The sequence below is a fragment of the Crinia signifera genome, chromosome 6, assembly GCF_055691185.1.
Source record: "Crinia signifera chromosome 6, ASM5569118v1, whole genome shotgun sequence".
NCBI classification, from domain to species: Eukaryota; Metazoa; Chordata; class Amphibia; order Anura; family Myobatrachidae; genus Crinia; species Crinia signifera.
Window position 1 is genome coordinate 190,115,668 of NC_139222.1, and position 21,125 is coordinate 190,136,792.

General features: G+C 43.7%; 1 protein-coding gene across 1 annotated transcript in view; it reads left to right on the forward strand.

Annotated features, from left to right (window-relative positions):
• The window catches only part of DNAJB12 (DnaJ heat shock protein family (Hsp40) member B12), a 51,401-nt gene extending 38,076 nt beyond the window's left edge, over positions 1–13,325 (forward strand). The window contains exons 4-9 of the mRNA XM_083148461.1: positions 4,025–4,204; positions 4,835–4,914; positions 6,590–6,699; positions 9,615–9,787; positions 10,430–10,581; positions 12,713–13,325. Coding sequence (XP_083004587.1) covers positions 4,025–4,204; positions 4,835–4,914; positions 6,590–6,699; positions 9,615–9,787; positions 10,430–10,551 — 665 coding nt within the window. The 3' untranslated portion in view covers positions 10,552–10,581; positions 12,713–13,325. The remainder of the gene's footprint in view (positions 1–4,024; positions 4,205–4,834; positions 4,915–6,589; positions 6,700–9,614; positions 9,788–10,429; positions 10,582–12,712) is intronic.
• Positions 13,326–21,125: the final 7,800 nt, after the last annotated feature.

A 21,125-nucleotide genomic window follows, 5' to 3' on the forward strand; every position in this document is an offset into this window, starting at 1 on the left:
AGATTTGTCCTCATACATCTAACCTCAAGACCGTGAGATGCCTGGAGGGAGTGAAGCACTAGGTTACCTGCAGTTCATTTAGCATTTATCGTTTTTTATTTTTCTGCCAAAAATGCATCTTAATCACAAATTGATGTGACTAGGATACATGAGGAGACTGATTTAATTTCATATGCCACGCTACTATATCTGTGTGACTGAGGGGTATATTAAGCTTGGTGAAGTGATTAACTGTCTGGTTCTTATCACCGGCCAATCCTGTGAAGGTACAGGCTTGGTTTGAAAAATGACAGGTAGGAGCTGATTGGCTGGTGATAAAAACCAGACAGTTTATCACTTCACCAAGCTTAATAAATCTGCCCCTGTGTCTGTATACGGAGCACAACAGAAATGGACATAAAAAACAGCCCCGGTTGCTGCATTGTAGCACTTTTGATGCAGATTAAAAGACTCAGTTGCACACAGACATGCAAGTGTTGCACACAAAATGAATCCGCACAGTCTCTTGGTGCGTCCTAATCTCATTGCAATGACCACATACCATAGTCGCAGATTGGCCGGCAACACAGATTTTCAACTCCCTCCACAGATTTTCAATTGGGTTGAGGTCTGGAGACTGGCTAGGCCACTCCAGGACTTTGAAATGTTTCTTACGGAGCCACTCCCTAGTTTCTCGGGCAGTGTGTTTGGGGTCATTGTCCTGCTGGAAGAACCAGCCACGTTCCATATTCAATGCTCTTCCTGAGAGAAGGAGGTTTTTGGCCAAAATATCACAATACATGGCCATTCATCCTATCTTTGATATGGATCAGTCGTCCTGTCCCCTTTGCAGAAAAGCAGCCCAAAAGCATGATGATTCCACCTCCATGCTCCACAGTAAGTATGGTGTTTTTGGGATGCCACTCATGATTCTTCTCCCTCCAAACACAGCGAGTGGAGTTTTTACCAAAAAATTCTATTTTGCACTCATCTGTCCACATGACATTTCCCTAATCCACCTCCGGATCATCCAGATGGTCACTGGCAAACTTTAGATGGGCCTGGACATGTGCTGGCTTAAGAAGGGGGACCTTTTCGGGCGCTGCAGGATTTGAGTCCATGACGACGTGTGTTACTAATGGTAACCTTTGTGACTGTGGTCCCAGCTCTCTTGAGGTCCTTAACCAGGTCCCCCGTGTAGTTTTAGGCTGATTCCTCACCGTTCTCAAGATCATTGATACCCCACGAGGTGAGATCTTGCATGGAGCGCCAGGTTGAGGGTGATTGTCGGTGATCTTGTATTTCTTCCATTTTTTTATTGCGCAAACTCTTCTCACCAAGTTGCTTGCATATTGTCGAGTAGCTCATCCCAGCCTTGTGCAGCTCTACAAGTTTGTCCCTGGTCTCCTTATGCTGGCCACACATCAGACCAACGTTCCTCCAACCATCCAACTAGTTGGTTGGATGGACTGAAAATCTGGTACTATATGGGGGCAAATGGCAATAAGCAATTTACTCACAAACTCAGGAGAATGGACAAAAAAATTCAGTGAAATTGTTTAAATCCAATAGGTCCAACTACAGTCCATTGTCTGAGTGACAGTTGTGGTCCATTTTCAGATTTGGGAAACAAATGACTTAATTACAAATTACATTTGCTCTCATCCAGTACCAGATTTTTATTCCATCCAACCAAGTAGTTGGATGGTTGGAGGAAAGTTGGTCTGATGTGTGGCCAGCATTAGACAGCTCTCTGGTCTTGGCAATGGTAGAGAGGTTGCAGTCTGACTGTTTGAGGTTGTGGACAGGTGTCTCTTATACAGATAACCAGTTCAAACAGGTGCCATTAATACAGGTAACGAGTGTAGGATTGAAGAGCATCTTAAAGAAGTAGCAACAGGTCTGAGAGCCAGAAATCATTCTGGTTGTTAGGTGTCCAAATATTTATTTTCCGCTAGAATATACAAATAAATTGTTTAAAAATCATACAATGTGATTTCCTGTTGTTGTTTTTTTTTTTTTTTTTTTTCAAATCTTTCTCTCACCGTGGCAGTGCACCTATGATGGAAATTACAGACCTCTCATCTTTTTAAGTGGGTCAACTTGCACAATTGATGGCTGTCAAAATACTTTTTAGCCCCACTCCATTGCTTGGGGATTTTGCCTCTTAATGGACACTGAAAATTGCTATCATTGAACCTTCATAAGGAGCACTGAACAGTCCTATCTATGAGAACCTTTTATTTGGTCATGATTCTGCTTTGAATCTACCTCTTCCATGGATTGTATAGGTGTCCGCTTCTTATCCTTGAATGTAGCCTGGTATCATTGCACCCTGGCTGAGTGTCTGTGCACTGGCTTATTCCAAGTAATCCAGGCAAAATTGCCGAAACCCTGATCAATCTTTTACCTATGACTGAATGGGCGCAGACAAACCAACTTCATACAGATGATCATTTGATTGAGAGCCCGATACAATATGGGATCCGGATGATAGGTCAACAGTTGATAGGTTCACATGATTGATATTGATAAGGTCATCGTGGCAGAGGTAGACTCATGAAAAGGTCGACGTGGGGTGTTTTTAAAAAAAAAAAAAACTTTCTTACTTTACCATCCACGTGCTATACCACACCCATATAATACATTTGTTATCTGGTGAGGTTTTGGATTGGACGGACTAATTCATTTTGGGCCCAATAAACAGTGGTTTTAGACCATAATAGTGGCTGTAGTGGAGTCCTCCGAACAGAAGGCCAGATGTTCTAATACATGAAAAGTGGTAAAGAGAAATAAACTACCAACCAATTGGCCACCAACTGCCATGGCACAGGGTGTGTTTGAAAAATGACAGTTATGGGCTGGTTGGCTAGTATTTTATCACTCTCCACTGTCTCACTTTTCAAGGCTTAGTACATCTGGCCCTGAATTCTGAATCTGAGTTTCCTGGGATATTTAGAGCTGCATGCAGGTGTGAACCAATAGGAAGCAAGAGTCATGGAGCTTGCATCTTCCTATTGGTCCTCCCATGCACACCTACTTTGTAGTGGTGAAAAACCTTTGTCCACATGCGTCTTCACCAGTGGGAATGAGTATCTCGGTTAATCTTTAACATGTAACCAGAATTGCAGCTTTAATGGCACAGGACTGTTTGCTGAGTAGATATATTAGGTGGTTGTAAGTCCAAGGTAGAGTGTGTCCAACACCCTCCACTTGGGACGATCTGCTGTTTATTGCTCTGTAGTACAATACCAATATGTCTTCCTAGATGCTGATAAGACTATATACTGCAGAGAAGTCGCAATCTTTGCATTACCTGAATAGGTGTTTTAGTGTCTTTTAAAAGATCTGTAAATGCTGATCATACCTTATTTGTATTTGTTGGCCTATGCTATCCATATAAAGAATTATCAACTGAAGCCGAAGGTGATTTTCCAGGCTTTGTTAATACATATGAGAATACAGGTTTGAGGCCCCCATATTTGAGATGCTGGGGACCACAAATATATGGTTATTTGGTATATTGGAATATTTATATACTCTAATGAGATATCATGGGTATTGGACACAAGTCTAAACACAGGATACATTTGTTTCATATACACCGTCTACTGGTAAGGTGTTTTTTTTTTTTTTTTTTTTTTTTTATACTATCCATAGATGGTGAGGGCAAGTACAGGAGACCAGCATAATAGTCCATTTGGATTAGTCCATGTACAAAATATTAACTTTGAAATACATTTGAAGATCTCGGTTCTGTTACACAAACTTTTTCTAAATGTAACAGGTGTTTTTTTTTGTTTTTTTTTTGTTCAGGTAGGTATGTTTTAATTAGAGATGTACAGGCTCTGATTTACTCTGATTTCAAAGCAGGATCTTATTGGCTATCAACGGTCAACAACTGTCATGTGATTTGGGTTAGCCAATAAGATCCTGCCTTGAAATCAGAGTAAATCAGAGATTGCACATCTCTAGTATTAATTGAATTAATGTATTGATCTTTTATTTATGTATCTCCCATTTGTATCACTTTACCCCCATCCAGCTATCGGTAACGCATATGCAGTGTTAAGCAACGCTGAGAAGAGGAAGCAGTACGATCAGTTTGGAGATCAGAAAGTCAATGCATCACGACATGGACACTCAGACTTCCACAGAGGGTTCGAGGCCGACATCTCCCCTGAAGATCTCTTCAACATGTTCTTTGGGGGAGGATTTCCTTCTAGTAAGCACCTTAGCTGCTCGCTTGTTCTTCACTGCTCCCCACCTTTTGCTGCTCGCTTGTTCAAGTCTCATTTATAATGATTGCACAAAAGCATTTCAGTACTTTGGGCCTGATTCAGGGATGTATGCAATGCCAGTATTTACTGAGTTGAACCATGACATCCAATGGGTGCACTGCACACACGGCAGGTACCGTAGCATTGTTGCTCGTAGAGAGGATTTCTTCTCAAAGTACTGTGAGTCATGCACCATTTGGGAAAGGTAACAAGAGTGTTGGTACCTTTTTCAGGGCGTGTCCGCCTACAGCTACAGTATATTATGCAGAAACCATTGCGTCTCGGCTCCTGTGACCATTCTGTGCGGGCGTAATGTTACTCGGATGGCTGATTATATAAGGAGCTGTGACCACAGCAGCAACATGTTTGCATGGCATTGCTTGGATCTGCAAAGCTGCGGGTGGGTGTCTGGATACATTTCTAGGCAACTACAGTATTTGCATATTTTCACACATTAGCTGTGTACAAGATAGCTGCTGCAAATGTATTCGTGTACATCAATGAATCCGGTACTTAAGTGCACATATATTAGTAGTTGTGATCCCAATTACTGATTCACAACTTCTCATTCCCAGATAACGTTCATGTATACAGCAATGGTCGAATGCACTATACTTACTCTCAGAGACAAAACCGACGGGAACATCAAGGAGACGTGAGTAATATATTTATCTTCAGTACTACTGTGTAGCCCTCCTTGTGTAAAAATATTTTGTAGTGAATAAAATGTGCAGCCCATAGAGGGAGCTCCTATTTTGGCAGATGGATATATGAGAAGAAGCACATATTGCATTGTCCAGTGTCCCCTAGAGGGAGCTTGTACACTGATACACAGATCTGTGAGAGAACACACTGCAGTGTCCAATCCCCCGGCCAAGAGTGAGCTCTTCACTCAACACACTGCAGTGTCCAATGGGCCTGATTTTAGTTCACTCACTAAAGCAAATTCACTCTCTAATGGACAAAACCATGTGCATTGCAGGTGGGGCAGATGTGCAGATAGTTAGATTAGGGTGTTATTTTGTTTCTTTGCAGGGTAAATAATTGCTGCTTTATTTTTATACTGCAATATAGATATTGGTTTGACGTACAAACCCCACCCAAATCTAACTCTCTCTCTGCACATGTTACATCTGCCCCACCTGCATTTCAACATGGTTTTGTCCATTATAGGGAGAATTTGCTTTGTGAGTGAAGCAGAATCAGGCCCAATGTCCCTAGAGTGATACACAGATCTGTGAGCGAGAACAAACTGCAGTGTCCAATGCCCCATCCAAGAGTGAGCTCTTCACTTTCACACCGATCTCTTATAGTACGCAGTGCAGTGACTAGGTAACACACCTTGAAATAGTTGACATTGACAAAAGGTCAAAACAAGCTTATGGTCGACATGGGTTTTCAGGTTTTTTTGGTGCCTGTATCCACATATGTAGACATAGACACCGTGTAAGGTTACTACGTCCCCTTGCATGGCTCGCTGCACTCACCATGCTTCGTCACACTATTATATTCCCACTCTATGCCCACCTGGAAAGTTAAAATATGAAAAACCACCTTTAAAAAAAAAAAATATATATATATGAAAAATTCACGTTGACCATAAGCTTGTGTCAACCTTTTGTCAATGTCAAACTTGGGTATGTCGACCGTTTCAAGGCAGGCCACTTTATTATTTTATGTCCCAGAGCAGGCCTGATCAACCTCTGGCTTTCCAGCTGTTGTGAAATGACACTACCCAGCATGCCCTGCCACTGTTTTTAGCATTCCTGTATAGCTGCATGTCCTGCTGTGACTTGTAGTTTCACAACAGCTGAAGGGCCTGTCCTTAGATTGGCACACAGATCTGTGAGAGGGAACCCACTGCAGCGGCTATACCCCTAGAGGGAGCTCTCCTACTGGCACAACAGAAAAGGGAACATTGTCTGTCTAGTTCGGTTGCAATACAAAGTACTGTATAAACATTTTACCTGTGATGTTACAATTGAAAAAATGTAGAATTATTTATTTTGTATAAATATTTTAAAGCACTTAGGAGCCATTTCTATCAATCATTGACAAGGCTCTGTAGTTGCCGTTTATGTTCTGGTTCGGTTATTGTACTAGCTATTACAGTAATAAACCCATTGGCCATTGTGAGGTTCAAATAAAAATGAGACTGTCATTACTAAACCTCATATGGTGCTGCTACTGGAACTTTGTGGCTAGCTTACTAATGTTCTGTAGCTTACTGTGTACATTGTGGAACTACGTGCATTTACAGTCCCTATATAACGGCACAGAGTCAGTTAGTGGTCACCTCTCTTAGGTGTTTGTTTCTCCCACCGGTACAGGGAAGTCTTGGAATGTTCGTTCAGTTGATGCCCATTCTGATCCTGATCATCGTGTCTGCCCTAAGTCAAATGATGGTTTCTAATCCGCCTTACAGCCTCAGCCACAGACTGTAAGTACATGCACCTTATGCAGCGCTGGCCCAGATGTGCTATAATGAAATGGGTGGATGTCTGAGAGGTTATCTGATGTAAACTCATGTTATTTTCATTCAGCGGTAACACAGATAGTAAATCTGTTTATGGCGAGAAATATACACTAGCCAAAACAAATGCCTTTTATTGGTAATCTTTTTATTAGACATTTGCAAAGATGGGAGTTCTATCTATTTATTTATTAAGTTTCTTATAAAGCGCAGCATATTCCGTTGCGCTTTACAAAGCAGACAGTGATACAACAAACAGGGTATTTACAGACAGTCAAAAGGTAGCAGGGCCCTGCTCACAAGCTTACAATCTATTGAAGATAGACTCTGATTGGTCACCCATAGCTCTTCTAGAAAGTATTAACAAATAATCCGTCTCTGATTGGTTGCTACATCCCATCTCCAATAGACCTCCCATCTTAGTAAATTTACCCCTTGAATTACTAAGGGTTACAATAAGATGGGCTTAAAGAAGACTGGCGAGTGCTGTTTTTCCCTCTTTTGGGATTTCTGGGTGTATATATGTGAAACTTTATTCGTCTACGGCATTTCGAGCATTTAGCTCGTCATCAGGACATTAAACAATCTTAAACAAGTGCAGTACGTGTATATATAACAAAAACATAATGCCACACATACCAAACCACTCTGTGCGCCATGCCCCTCCGGAACGTGTATGGATGGATGGATAGATAGATAGATATGTAATATAATATGTGTGTGTCTGATTGTGTGCCTCCGAAACACTGCCATCTGTTGGCAGCTAGTGAAACTACATCTTTCTCTCTCACATATGCACAAACACAGAGGCAATCACAAGGTAGCATTTGCTTCGAGCTGGCTTACTAGTATATAAATAAGAGCTTTAAAAAAAAAAAGAGCAGCGTAGTCATGTGACCCAAGAGTGCGCTTAACAGCCAGCACAAGTCCCAGCGCAATATTAAAGAGATTTTCCTCTTTTTTTTTTGCTGCATCCGCGTTTATGACCAAATTACCCCTGTGAGTTAACCATTTGTAAAAGGAGATCTAAAAGGCAAATGTAATCCATAGTCCCCGGGAATGTAGCAGGTAATTGTTATGGGTAGAAAAGATTCAATCCAAGCTCTGGGAAAGCCTCTGTGTTACGAACGCTCTTACATTCTGTAATAGAGCTGTGGCTATAATATTTAGGGGGATATTCAATCTCCGGCGAGCACCTCCCATCGGGGAGATGCCCGCCGGGCCCTATTCAATGCTGTCTTCCCCGACAGCATTGAGCAGGGTATCTCGGCAGAACGAGCCCGACATCACTAGCTGTCGGGCTCGTTCTGCCGAGAACAGCCGGGAAGTGACGAGCTGCCGGCTGCAGCTCGCCTCTTCCCGGCGGCAACTCACGGCCACGCCCCCTTTTCGCTCCCCGGCAGGCGGGACATTGAATCCCGCCTGCGTGTTCTCGGTCGAGCTGACCGAGAACGGGACTGGGTCACGGCGGTCGAGCAAGCTCGACTGCCGTGACCCTGACATTGAATACCCCCCTTAACCTTTTACAAATGTTCAGTAAAGCACACAGGGAGGTGGTTCTGTTGGTACAGCAAATTGTGGCCGTCAGTATTGTGGATTTGCCATGTACAGGTGTGCAGCGGTGTGTGTAATGTATAGGATTGAATTGGCATCATAGGAGAACTGTTCCTTTACGATGAACATGGGGGTGATTCTAGTTTAATCGCTCCCCTGCGCGTTCACACAGGGGGGCCATTTTTAGACACTGTGCATAAGTATTTTTGCGCATGTGCAGCGTCTGTGTGAAGTAGGCATGGCGAATTGATTATTCGCTAGCTGCTTACACACAGCGGTGCGGGTGGGGGGGTGTAGGGCGTTAGGCCATTGTCGTGCCCATGGGAACGCCTATGGTTTAATGGGGGTACCAATGAAACTGCTGGACATTTCCATGAAAATTAACCATGGTGCGGGGGGTGGGCAGCTGACGTCAGCTTCCCACGCAGGGCGCTGGCAGATGCATGCGGGAAAATCGGTAGGGTCAAGCTAAACCTGTAACCAGCATACTGGCATGTGTATTTCCACATAATCTGGAGTCCCACATGTTGCCAAACCTCCTTCCAACTTGTTTAGCATAAGCAATATATAGAGCATCATAAAAATCAATTTATTCTTTTATAATATTTAAATAATTTTATGGAGTCAAATGCAGTGAGCAACTTATCAAGGGAAGCGCTTGTATGGGAACCTGATTCATAGTTGTGGTATTGTTTAGCTGCTGCAGCTGTGCAGTACCGTACAGCTAATGCAGAGTGAGGCATCTGGTGTAAATAGATGCCATTTGCCTGCTTCTGTTATCTGCTGCAGATCAGCAGGCACTGACCTCTGCCCTGGTCGCCACGCACTCTGGGGATGGGAGAGAATGCAGGGTGGGAGAGGGACATATTGGGGACTGCAATTTAATATTAGTCTGCCAGACCATGATCGGCACCCTGCGTGGCTCCAGCGGTGGCAGATACAGGAACTGCATGCTGCCCGGTAGGGCTCCGGCTGCGGCATAGAGGAAAGCTGGCTGCATCCCTTATGGGCTTCCAGTGGCAGGAAAGCAACTCTGGCAGTATGGGATAGGAGCAGCGTCCTGTAAGTGTGGCAGGCTGTCCACTTCCAACACCTCCTGCTGCGTGCTTTTTTTATTTATTTATTTATTTATTTATTTATTCAATAAATAAAACCCACTTCTGGGTCAGTGGAAACAAAGTGCCGGTATGTCATACCACTGCATACTGGGTCACTTCAACCACTGGATATAGGGCAACTGTTCTAGTGCTGATTGCTTATAGAAAATAGTGTGTATGTGTAGGCTTTTAGGGACTATTGCTAATTATTGTGGCTTCTTCTGTGCACAGGTCTGTGGGTCATATACACAAAAGAGTGACTGAGCACCTCAAGGTCCCATACTTCGTAGCAGAAAACTTTGCTGAGGAGTATACTGGTGTTAATCTGAGAAATGTGGAAAGAAGTGTAGAAGAAGACTTTATAGCCAACCTTAGGAATAACTGCTGGAAGGAGAAGCAGCAGAGTAAGTACACCGTGTTGTCCTTGTGTACACATTTCCTACCCTCACCGCAACCAGCCATTCTCATTCCAATGAGTTGGCAGTGTGTCAGTTTGAACATTCCACAAAATGGCTGCTAGCCTGTTTGTCACAGAGGGCCAGATGTACTAAGCTTGAAAAGTGATAAAATGGAGAGTGATACCTTTAGACTTATCATTGGAACTTTTCTGTCAGACTAGTAATATTGAATCACCGTGGGATAAAATAATGGAGGGAGATTAATGCAAATGTTAAGGGAACGTTCAGTAAAAGTTTGTGCCTCAGGTTATGTATAGGCTCAGCCATGTACTTACACACCGTAGTGTAGAATGTTGCTAACCAGCCAAACTGAATGGAAGAGTGGGCCTAATATTTACTAGGCAATGCTCGTCATACGCTCCTACGGCCAGCACAAGGACATCAGCCACCTAAACTGCCAAGCCGCGCATTCAGTACATACTTGCTGTGAAGATGATTCCAGCGACGTGCTGAGCAGGAGCAGATGGATGTGTGGTAACTCAAGCCGAGGAGACATGGAAGTACATACTTGTGACTAGAGATTCCTGCTAATGTTTGTCTTGCACTTCTGACTCCCGCTCGTGACTGCATCTCTCCCTTTCCTTCTAGAGGAAGGATTACTATACCGAGCTCGTTACTTTGGAGACCAGGACCTATACCAGAGAGCACAAAGAATGGGCACTCCCAGCTGTAACAGACTGTCAGAAGTTCAAGCCTCAATGCATGGCTAGTCCTTACGTAACCCACTGAAGTAAATACAGGTATATTTATACTGTATATTCTGTTCTTAGATATCACACAGAACAGTTTGTTTAGAATTTGTTTTTGTTTGTTGTTTTTTTACCCTTAAAAACTGAAATGTTACATCAGTTGTACAAACAACCATTACTTACTAAGACTCCATTTTTATTTTGTTATGTCTCTTTACTAATAGCTATGGGGCACAAGGTAATTATTGGATATTAAGGGGTAAGTTAAATAAAGGCTGGTTTTGTGTTTATGCGCGGGTGCTTTTTTTATTTTTATTTTCCATCTGTGTTTGCTAACCAAACGAAACCAGAGGTTTACCAACTGTCAATACAGAGAAAAGAGAACGGGGGTTGTTACAAAAAAGTTAAGAGAGTGCGGTGTGGTACAGGACAATGGCCCCGATTCTGGTTCAATCCATGTGCGCTTCGAGGGGGCAGATGTAACATGTGCCGAGAGTTACATTTGGGTGCGGTTTGTACTTCAAACTGATATCTATATTACATTGTAAAAATATAGCAGCCAGTATTTACCCTGCACAGAAACAAAATAACATCCAAATCTAACTCTGCACATGTTGCATCTGCCCCACCTGCAGTCCACTAGAGAGAATTTGTGAGTGAACCAGAATCAGGCCCAGTAGGTAGAAAACAACTGGGGTTCCCTTTCTTTTACCATTACCAGCACCAGGCCAAACCAACCAATGGGGCTGACTTTCTCGGCTCCTGATTGGCCAGAAATCCTTTTGAGCAGAGACGCAGAGGAAGAAGGATCTCTGCGTCTCTAGTGTACAGCGGAGGCGGAGCGGGTACCACTGCAGCCGGGAGCAGCGGGACTTCAACAGCAGATGCCGGGGTGGTCGCCACAGGAGCAGGTGAGTAGGATTTCCTTCCACAGGTACCCCTTTGGATTACTACGGATCCTGGACCCCGGACTCTTCAACCCTGGAGCCCCGGACCTGGACCAGCCCCGGAACCAAGCCACCGGACCCAGGGACCTACCTACGGGATCAAGATAGGTAAGTATCAGTGTGTTTGTGTAATGTATGTAATAAACTTTTATTTTTCTAATGTGTCAGTGTGTATTTATTTAACTATTTTTTTTTTTTTCTGTGGAACTACAAGTGCCAGCGGGCCCTTTAATGCCCCGCATGCTGGGACTTGTGGTTCTCCAAGTCCCAGCATGCGGGGGAGGCTTGCTGGGACTCATAGTTCCACAGGAAAAGACAATAGGTTTTCATCTATTTTTTTACACAGTATCAGCTCGATGCCCACCGCCCAGGGGCATCGAGGACAGCACCAGGCTTCAGCCTGGTCAGGTAAGTCCTGGAGGGGGGGGACCCCTTTATTGGGGGGTCCCCACTCCCCCAGGACCCCTGGCCAGGCTGACCGGTCAGAGGGCTGAATGCTTTGGCCGAGGGACCTTGTATAATAAGTGTCCCCCGGCTGTGGCATTACCCTGCTGGCTGGTTTGGCCAGGGGCTGGTTCTTAAAATACGGGGGACCCCTACTCATTTTGTCCCCCGTATTTTGGGAACCATCCCCGGACCTGGAGCCTGGGGCTGGTTTTAAAAAATCAGCGAAGCCCTATTTGTCGGGTTTCCTGATTTTTTTTTTTTTTTAATACCAGCCCCGGCTCTTTCAGCCTGTTGCTGGTTACGGCTGTGGGGGGGACCCCACGCCGTTTTTTTTTTTAATAGGAGGGTGACTGCTATAATTATGCCCTAACCCAGCCCATTATGATAATTTTGGTCACATGTCCAAATCGAGACAGTGTGTATGCAAGTAAAATTGTACAGGTGTATACGCGCGTGTCGGCTGTGTGGACGGTCCGACGGGAGTACGGTCGGCCGAACGCTTGCAAGAAATAGGGATTGTATATATGCGTACCCAGCTTAAGTGTGACGAGAACAGGGGCAGGATACATGCATAAATGTCATGTCTCCAAAATGCTCCAATTTTTTACCTTTTTTTTTTTTTTAGGGGATTGATAGATGCCAGGGTGACTTACAGCGCGCTGGGTGATAAAAACCCTAGTGACACCGTTTTCTTCCTAAACTATTGTCCCTAATATCTGTTTTCCAAAACTGTAAAACTAAAACCACTTGTTAATGCATGCTTCTAATTGTTTGTCCATTGTTTGCAGATTCTCAAAGTAGCTGGAAATCATTGGCAATACACCTTGTACCAAGAGGACACACGGACTAATTTCCTGCTAGGGGGCCTGGAGCACATTGTTTTCCAGTGTGTTATGGACTCTTCAAAAACCAATGTGATTACAAAATCCGAAATGTCAATGCACAATACTTCTGACATCAAATGCCACTGGTCAATGTTGCAACAGGATTGATCCTCTGCCCGGCTTCTTCCCACAATCTCCCCTGTATCCCCATAGACTTTTACCTCTCATGTAGGATAAGAAGTTCTGCAGCTGTTGGGGATGAAACTGGCCTTCTCCTGCACTGGATCCCCTAAGACTTTGGCCTGATTATTACACTTAAATGTACTGGAATCAGAAGACTTTTAGAACAAAGAAATGAAAGAAGAAAATCTATTTAGAATTAATTTATAGCTGTATATATGTTGTACTTTTAAACAGAAATAATTATGCAGATGTTGGATTAAATCTCTTTAACCAGTGTCTGCTCCTCTATTTAAACTGTTGTGTGAATCTCTGTGTTGGCCAAGCGCTGAGTCTTTCATATTTAATATAACTGACTGCATCTGACTGAGCATATTTAATAAATTTAGAGACACTTTGAACGTGTGCTTTTTCCACAGTAGTGAATTGTATGACAGAATGGGAGGTTGAACTAAAATGAATCTACTGTTGCCCATACGTCTACGGTGTATTGGGGCAATCTCCCAATCCCCTGACAGTTGTGTTGGGGGATCGGGGATATTAAACCTGTTTAAAAATCCCGGTCCTCCGGTCCCGGTGGATAAGGGAATATGGCATTATTTTATCTTGCTTGATTGCCAGTTGTTGCTGGTCGGCAGAATGGTGAGACGGGCGATTTGCATCCTCCGATGTTTGGGCACCTTTAAGATATATTGTATGGTCGGTTTTGCATCCCATTCATTCTATTTCCTTTTAAAGCCTTTAAGCAATACTCATTTCTGAAGGTTTCGGATTGTACCAAGAATGCCAGTCTGGGTGTTGGTACATAGGTGTGTTTTAGTACCAGGATAAAATTATGTGGGTAGCCAATATTGGTGGTAAGGAATACTTTATGCTACTAAAACATCCCACGAAAAACGTGCACAGCATGTAAAAGAAATAAACATTTTTTTTTGTAGAAATTTATCAATTTCTACAAACATTTTTGTAGAAATTTTGAGACAAATGCTCTAATTCTCGAATGATCTAACACGCTTGAAATGGTATTTGCGTTAATGTTCTATATGACACATTGATTTTTTAAATATAATATTTACTTACAGTGATGCATATAAAACATATTAGATGTGACCTGTGTAAAAATGCTTAATTTTGATATTAAAGGATATGCTTCAATATGATAGAATATGATAAGTTGCTGAAGTCTCTAAATTGTGTTCCACTTTAGTTATAAGGGAAGAGTCTCCCATAGGCTTCACAGTAGCAATGTTTACAAAGATTAATAAATTGTCTTTTTAAAGCCCCCGCATGCAGTGCTTACCTTTTCCTCTGTACTGGGTCCAACCTGTTTGTGCTGAAGTAATGTGTGCTTCCTGGGGTCTGCTGAGATGCTAGTAGGTGCTACTTTTTGGGGGAGAACTGCGGCCTACACCAAGCTGATCCATGCCTGTTAAGGTCTTGTCGGCACTCCCAAGCTGAGGCATTCTGGTTCTATGTGTTTTGTTTGGGTCTCCCTAAACTTCATCCTAATACTAAATATATATCTACCTTCCCACATAGCCAATCACACGAGGGACTATTATGCACCCCTTAAAAAAAGCAAAAAAAAAAACATGTTTCAATAGCCAGTGACTAGAAATGTTAATGGACACTGGAGGCAGCACAGACTGTAGTGTGAGGAAGGGAGTGCTGTGAAGTGCTTCACATACAGGTCTCTGCAGATCTAAGGCCAGCAGAGACTAACTTACATCTGCGAGCGCTGGCAAAATCTTTTGATGGTTAACTGCCCCCGCACACAAGTTGCAGATGGATGTTTATGCGGGGAGATTTGCAGTGTGTATGGGGGGGCGGGCACAGCGTTTAAATGACTCGCAAAGCTGCTAAATTTACAGCTTTGCGAGTCAACCAGAATATAACCCCCTATATGTGGTGCTGGCTGAAACTGCTTCTCATATTTTCAAGTTTACTAATGGGTTTTCTTTTCCTTTTAAAACTCCTGGAAAGAATAATACTCATTGGGGGACATTTACTAAGATGGGAGTTCTGTATCACATGTGATATTGCTATGGGCAACCAATCAGATTCTATCTATTATCTTCTAGAAGGTGCTAAATAAAGTAGATTCTGATTGGTTGCCCATAAAAACATCCCATGAGAAATAGACCTCCCATCTTAGTAAATTCCCCCTCATTATGTCTACAATAGATGAACTATGTCAGCACTTGTACAACTGTGAAATATACTTACCTTTTAAATATTTTAGGAGAGGGACAAAGATAACCATATACAGTATTTCACTGCAGTAATGCCTGGTACACACCAGGACGACTAGGGCCCGATCCCATTAATCTAGATTAAATTCCGACCAATTGGATGTAGATTGTGTGCTGATTGGGCCCTTTTCTGTCCTGGTGTGGACCGATACCGATCCAATGCGCGGTCCCGCGGGTCGGTCGGTCGTTATTCAGATCCTACCTGCTGCAGGGGACTGGATTGCAGAAGAAGGCGTAATTCAGAGGAGGCATATGAGACTCAAATGCAAAATTTAGGAGATAAAGGAGGTAGTGTTGAGGACTAGGTTTTTGAGCACGGTTCTATCTGGGACAGACTCCGACCCAGTGTGTGCAGCTGGCGAAGAGGCGCTGCATCTGACTGGGACGTGCGAGCGACTCACATGCGTCACCTGGCGGATAACGATAGAATCAAATCTAATGAGAGCTGCTCCATCTGTAGATATGGACATACAAACCCCAGCTTCTGAACTGAATGAGCAATCTGTTGGCGTATTACCTACTGCAGTGGTCAGGGAACTCGGTCCTCATTACCCCATGCAGTGCATGTTTTGCAGGTCTCCTCACAGAAGCACAGGTGAAATAATTAACTCCACCTGCGGACTTTGTATGTGTCAGTGAGTAATTAGTACACCTGTGCACCTGCTGGGTTACCAGCAAAACATGCACTGTGTGGGGGTAATGAGGACAGAGTTCTCTGACCACTGCCCTACTGCAAGGAACACCTTCTCCCAGTCAGAACATGTAGCCAAGTATTAAACTGCAGTTGCTGTGTGAATGGATTTGTATCTCTCTGGTTTATGCTAACAAAGTATTAATGTTGGTGCAGCAATTTCCTCTCTGTATGACAGTGCTAATTGCAGCAATAATGCATATATATCTATTTTACCATTTAGAGGGAAGGTGAGGAATAAACAATTTTTTAAATGAAAAAATTATCTTCCTTTAACATGGTAACTGACTGTTAATGTCCCACCATGCCTAGTATTGTGTGTATTTCTAGCAGTTATCACCACTATGAAGCCACACCTCCTAGTCTAGACCAGGCACATGTACTACCCTTACGGGGCATATCTTAAGTAACCAGCCACCTCTGCAAGCTGAGGAATATGCTCCTTCTACCATGGCTCATTTTGCTTTGTCAGTTGTGATGCATATTCTGTCCATCTCCGCATGAGCCTCAAATTGGGTAAGTTGTCTTGAAAAAGTTCCCAACCACTGTGGGTACGAAACATGTTGACGTCACACCAAGCTTCCAGACGTGTCTCCAAGGTCTCAGTAATTGCTTCTCAAGCCCACGGCACGGCTCACTGTCAGCCGCGACGCCGGCTTCTGCCTCACAGCCGCCGCCTACTGTCAGCCGCGGCACCGGCTCCTGCCTCACAGCCGCCGCTCACTGTCAGCTGTGACACCGGCTTCTGCCCACCTCACAGCCGCCGCTTCTACATCCCGCCATCTACCTACCATCTCTAGCGGCGTAGGCTTGTTCCATGTTGCCCCGGCGGGTGAGGACTGACCCTGTACTACCGATTAGCTCGCTCCCCCGGAATACCATATTGGGGATGCCAGCAGCAACGCTATAAGCGCCATCCACTCACTGCATATTGGAACGGTGAAGCCCCGTCCCTGGAGTACACACCTGGAGATCCTGCATCAGGGTAGAGCTACAACAAAGTAACGCTCCCCACTACCACAACCATCTATAGGTGAGAAACCTCAATATTTCATTGTTTCTAGTGATGAACTGCCTTTTCACCTAGTGCATGTTCTGTATACATGCTAATTGGCACTTATCACATATCTTGCGGGCAGGATAACTGGGACTCACAAACAACAATTAAACATATATTCTGGACATATCATTATCCTGAATTGAGCAATTGCACTATTGGAAAAACCCATTGAACCCTTGGAGACACACCTGTTCTTTGACAAATAAGCCTATGTGTTTTTAGAATTTTTTTAGGTGCTTCTTATAACTACTGTGTAATTATATATGTTTTTCTTTTTATATTTCTATAAAAATTATCAACTTTACAGAGCGTGTCCAGTGTGATTTTTTGGTCAACAAGCCGTTACGCAGAGTGTTTCTTAATACCCAGCAGCGCAATTGTGTTAATACCCTCTCAATTTGGGTAAGTTCCTAGCACGGTGGCCATACTGAGTGTAGGGCAGGGGTGTCAATCTCAAATTCATCGGGGGCCGCATCAGCAGTTTGGTCACCCTCAAAGGGCCGGTTGTATCTGTAGGTCCCCCTGTATAATTATAATGCCATGACACCACAGGCTGCTCCCCTGTATAATATAAAATGAATGCCATGACACCACAGGCTGCTCCCCCTGTATAATAATAATGCCATGACACCACAGACTGCTCCCCCTGTATAATATAATAAAAGTAATGCCATGACACATAAATGATTATACAGGAGGAGCAGCATGTGGTGTCATGGCATTATTATTATTATACACGGGGACACCTCAGGAAACAGCAGATATATATTTTTTTTTTATTGTGTGTGATCCTCATCCTCACTTACTGTTTCTCCGTCTGTCCTGCAGCTGCTGCGGCTTCCAGCTTTTCTTCACTGCTTGCTGCGGCCATACTGTCCCCGACTCCCGGTCCAGCTTCCCTGCCTGCTCCTACTTCTCTACAGACGCATGGGCGAGCGGCGTCATCGTCATGACGTCCCCACCCAGTGTCTGTCACTGCCGGGCATCAGAGGGAACAGGCGGCCGGGCCCTCCTCCACGTAGCTGTGGAGGCCGGCGGCCATGTTTCTGTAGCCGCATACATATGTGCCTACAGGAACATGGCTGCCGACAGTGGAGGAACAGGTAAGGCGGCCGCGGTGGGGTGGGTGAGAGGAGGTGGCCCAGGCAGGAGCTGGGACACACTGCCCTGCGTGCTATCTCCTCGCGCGGGCCACATGGCGAGGTCTGGCGGGCCGGATTTGGCCCGCGGGCCTTGTGTTTGACACCCGTGGTGTAGGGGAATGGAGAAAGACTCCAGGGGACTGCAATGTTACGCAGGGGTTTTAGGTTTGTGTAAGTGCTGTGAACTACTTGGTCTAAATATGTAACTAGTGGAAAACAATTGAGACCAAGCTGGAACAACTGCATGTGTAGGAGGTGACCCACACTTGTGGTTAAACAAGAAGGGTTAGAAGACAGTCACACCACCAATGTGCCCACTGATTGCTGTTCAGCTCATGAAATGACTTCAGTCACCTGATGGGAAATAACCAGAAATAGAACAAGCTTATTCTGTACATGACGATGTGGCACTTAAGATTGCCTAGATAACTTGCCAAAGGTTGGCAGTCGATCAGCAGATTACGAATAGAAAAGAACTGCTGCACATTCCAACCCAAACATGCATGTAGAGGTCTTGTTAAACACATTGTTATTTGTACTGTAAAATCTGAAAGTAACAATGTAATAGTGGTTATATACTAATCATTCAGCGGACCTACAGAGTTACAACCATTGAAAGTATGAACTGTTCTTAAATGACTATGGGACAGATTTATTAAGCTCGGTGATGTGATAAACTGTCTGTTTTTTTAATCACTGGCCAATCAGCTCCTACCTGTGAAGTTACTGGCTTGGTTTGAAAAATGACAGGTAGGAGCTGATCACTTCACCAAGCTTAATAAATCTACCCCTGCGTTCTTACTTGCCTACCTTTTCTTCATTACCTCCTAGAGAGGGAATTAAAGAGATCCAAGTGATAAATGCAGGGGGGGTGGGGGGCAATTTTTGCCATCATGTGCCCTCATCCTGCTGCATAATGCTGCAGATCATGAAGTCGTATACTGGGTACACACCAGGACGACAAGGGTCGGATCCCATCAATCTAGATCCAATTCCGACCGATTGGATGTAGATTGTGTGGTGATTGGGCCCTTTTCTGTGTAGGATTAATGAAGCACTGCATAGAACGAAGATGGCCAAACCTGTCCTTAAGATCTGCCAACAGTTCATGTACTTCAGGCAACCTGTGGATCTATAGTAGAAATGAATGCAGCATGTTTGAAAAGTGACAGTTAGTAATGACTACAGCTGTGCACCAGCTAGGTGATTTGGGTCATGTGACAGTTAGTAATGACTACAGCTGTGCACCAGCTAGGTGATATGGAAAACGTGGAACGTTGGTTGATCTCGAGGACTGGTTTGGCCAGCCCTGGCATAGAGAGTAACATCTCACAAAGAGGGGTGCAAATGGTCAGTACTTCCTTGCAGCATATACTCTGGTGTGAATTTATGCATCTGAAGGTGCATACACACGTACAGATTTTTCTGTCTGATCTATCTGGTTGGAACAAAAACCTGGAAATGTATAGGAGCATATGACAATCAAAAAATTGTCCCCAAACGCTTGAGAACAGACAGTGATCAGTCAGACACATTGTTTAAATCATTCTGATATAACAAATTTATCAAAGCATACATTTTTTTCTGTTTTCCTGCATTTGGGTGGAAATGTTTGATTGTCAGTTGCTCCTATACATTTCCAGTTTTTTGTTCCTACCAGATAGATCAGACAGAAAATCTGTACGTGCGTAGGCACCTTCAGATGCATAAATTCACACAAGTGTAAATGCTGCAAGCAAGTACGTGTGCTGTGTACGCACCTTCAGTTTGATCTTCCTAGCCTGAGTCAGATGAAATTTGACCAGAGGAGCATTAATTGGAGATTATGCATTAGCATAAAGTTGTCAATCTGGTTTCCACACTTTAAGCTGACCATATATCTACCGATCGGTTGTCAGATTGGGTTGGTTGTAACAAAATCCTGGTAATGGATGAGAGCAAATGACAGTTGACCATTTGCTTTGAAATGCTGGAAAACTGGCAAAACCTGTCATTCCGATATTACCAGGTTTTTGTTCCAACCGGCCCAATCTGACAATCGATCTGTAGATGTATGGCCACCTTAACAATGACACCCGTTTGCAGCTTTATCTGCACCATTTACTTCAGCAGACCACAACTGAATGAATTGGAATTAATTACTATAGTTATACTTTATATAACACAGGTCATACACTAATTATACAAATTACTACATACTTGCCTACCTGACCCTCTCCATGAGGGAGAAAAAGCTCTGCCCCTGGACTTCCCTGGTAATGTATGATTGCCATCACCTGTAGGGAGCTAGGTAATTGATGTGATGGCAATCATACATTACCAGGGAAGTCATGGAGAGGGTCAGGTAGGCAAGTATGCATTACTATGACCATGGGATAATTACTTTGCTGGCCACCTTCCCTTAATACAGCTTGAATATTTCTAAGCATGGAACTAGATCTGTGAATACTGTAATAGCCCAAATGTGATTCCAGTTCCTAAGGTTTGATGGCAGCGGATGCAGAAGGGTCTATGCTTTCCTGCTACTGTCGGCATAGCCTCGCCCTGCCAGCTGCATGGTGTAATTGAAAATGTCAATCGTTAGACCACATGACCCATGTCCAATTCCTGTGTTGTGCGATGTAATGTGTTGCATACTGTTTGTTAAAAGCCATCTGAATTGGTCCCTGATTTAGATGATCTGTAATTTAATGCACGGTTACCAATCCTATGGGAATGACAAGTCTGCCCACTTGAGTATCCAGGAGCTGTTTATGACCAAGGCCTTGTGCTCAGACCCTGCTTATCGTCTGCTGCTTCACAATGAGTACACTCGAACAACTGCCGCCCTCAAACAATTCACCATAGTGCAGCCATTTTGCTAATGCTCACACCACTGCTGTGAAGCCACCTATTGTTCCACATTCATTGCATTATACAATGTAACTGATGTTGAATGTGGAACATGTAATGAGTGATACACATCATTATTCATTCCATCTCCTTTCTGTTCTTATACACATTCAGACATTATGGGCGGTATTATTAGTTTTTCACCAGTATTTCAGCTTGC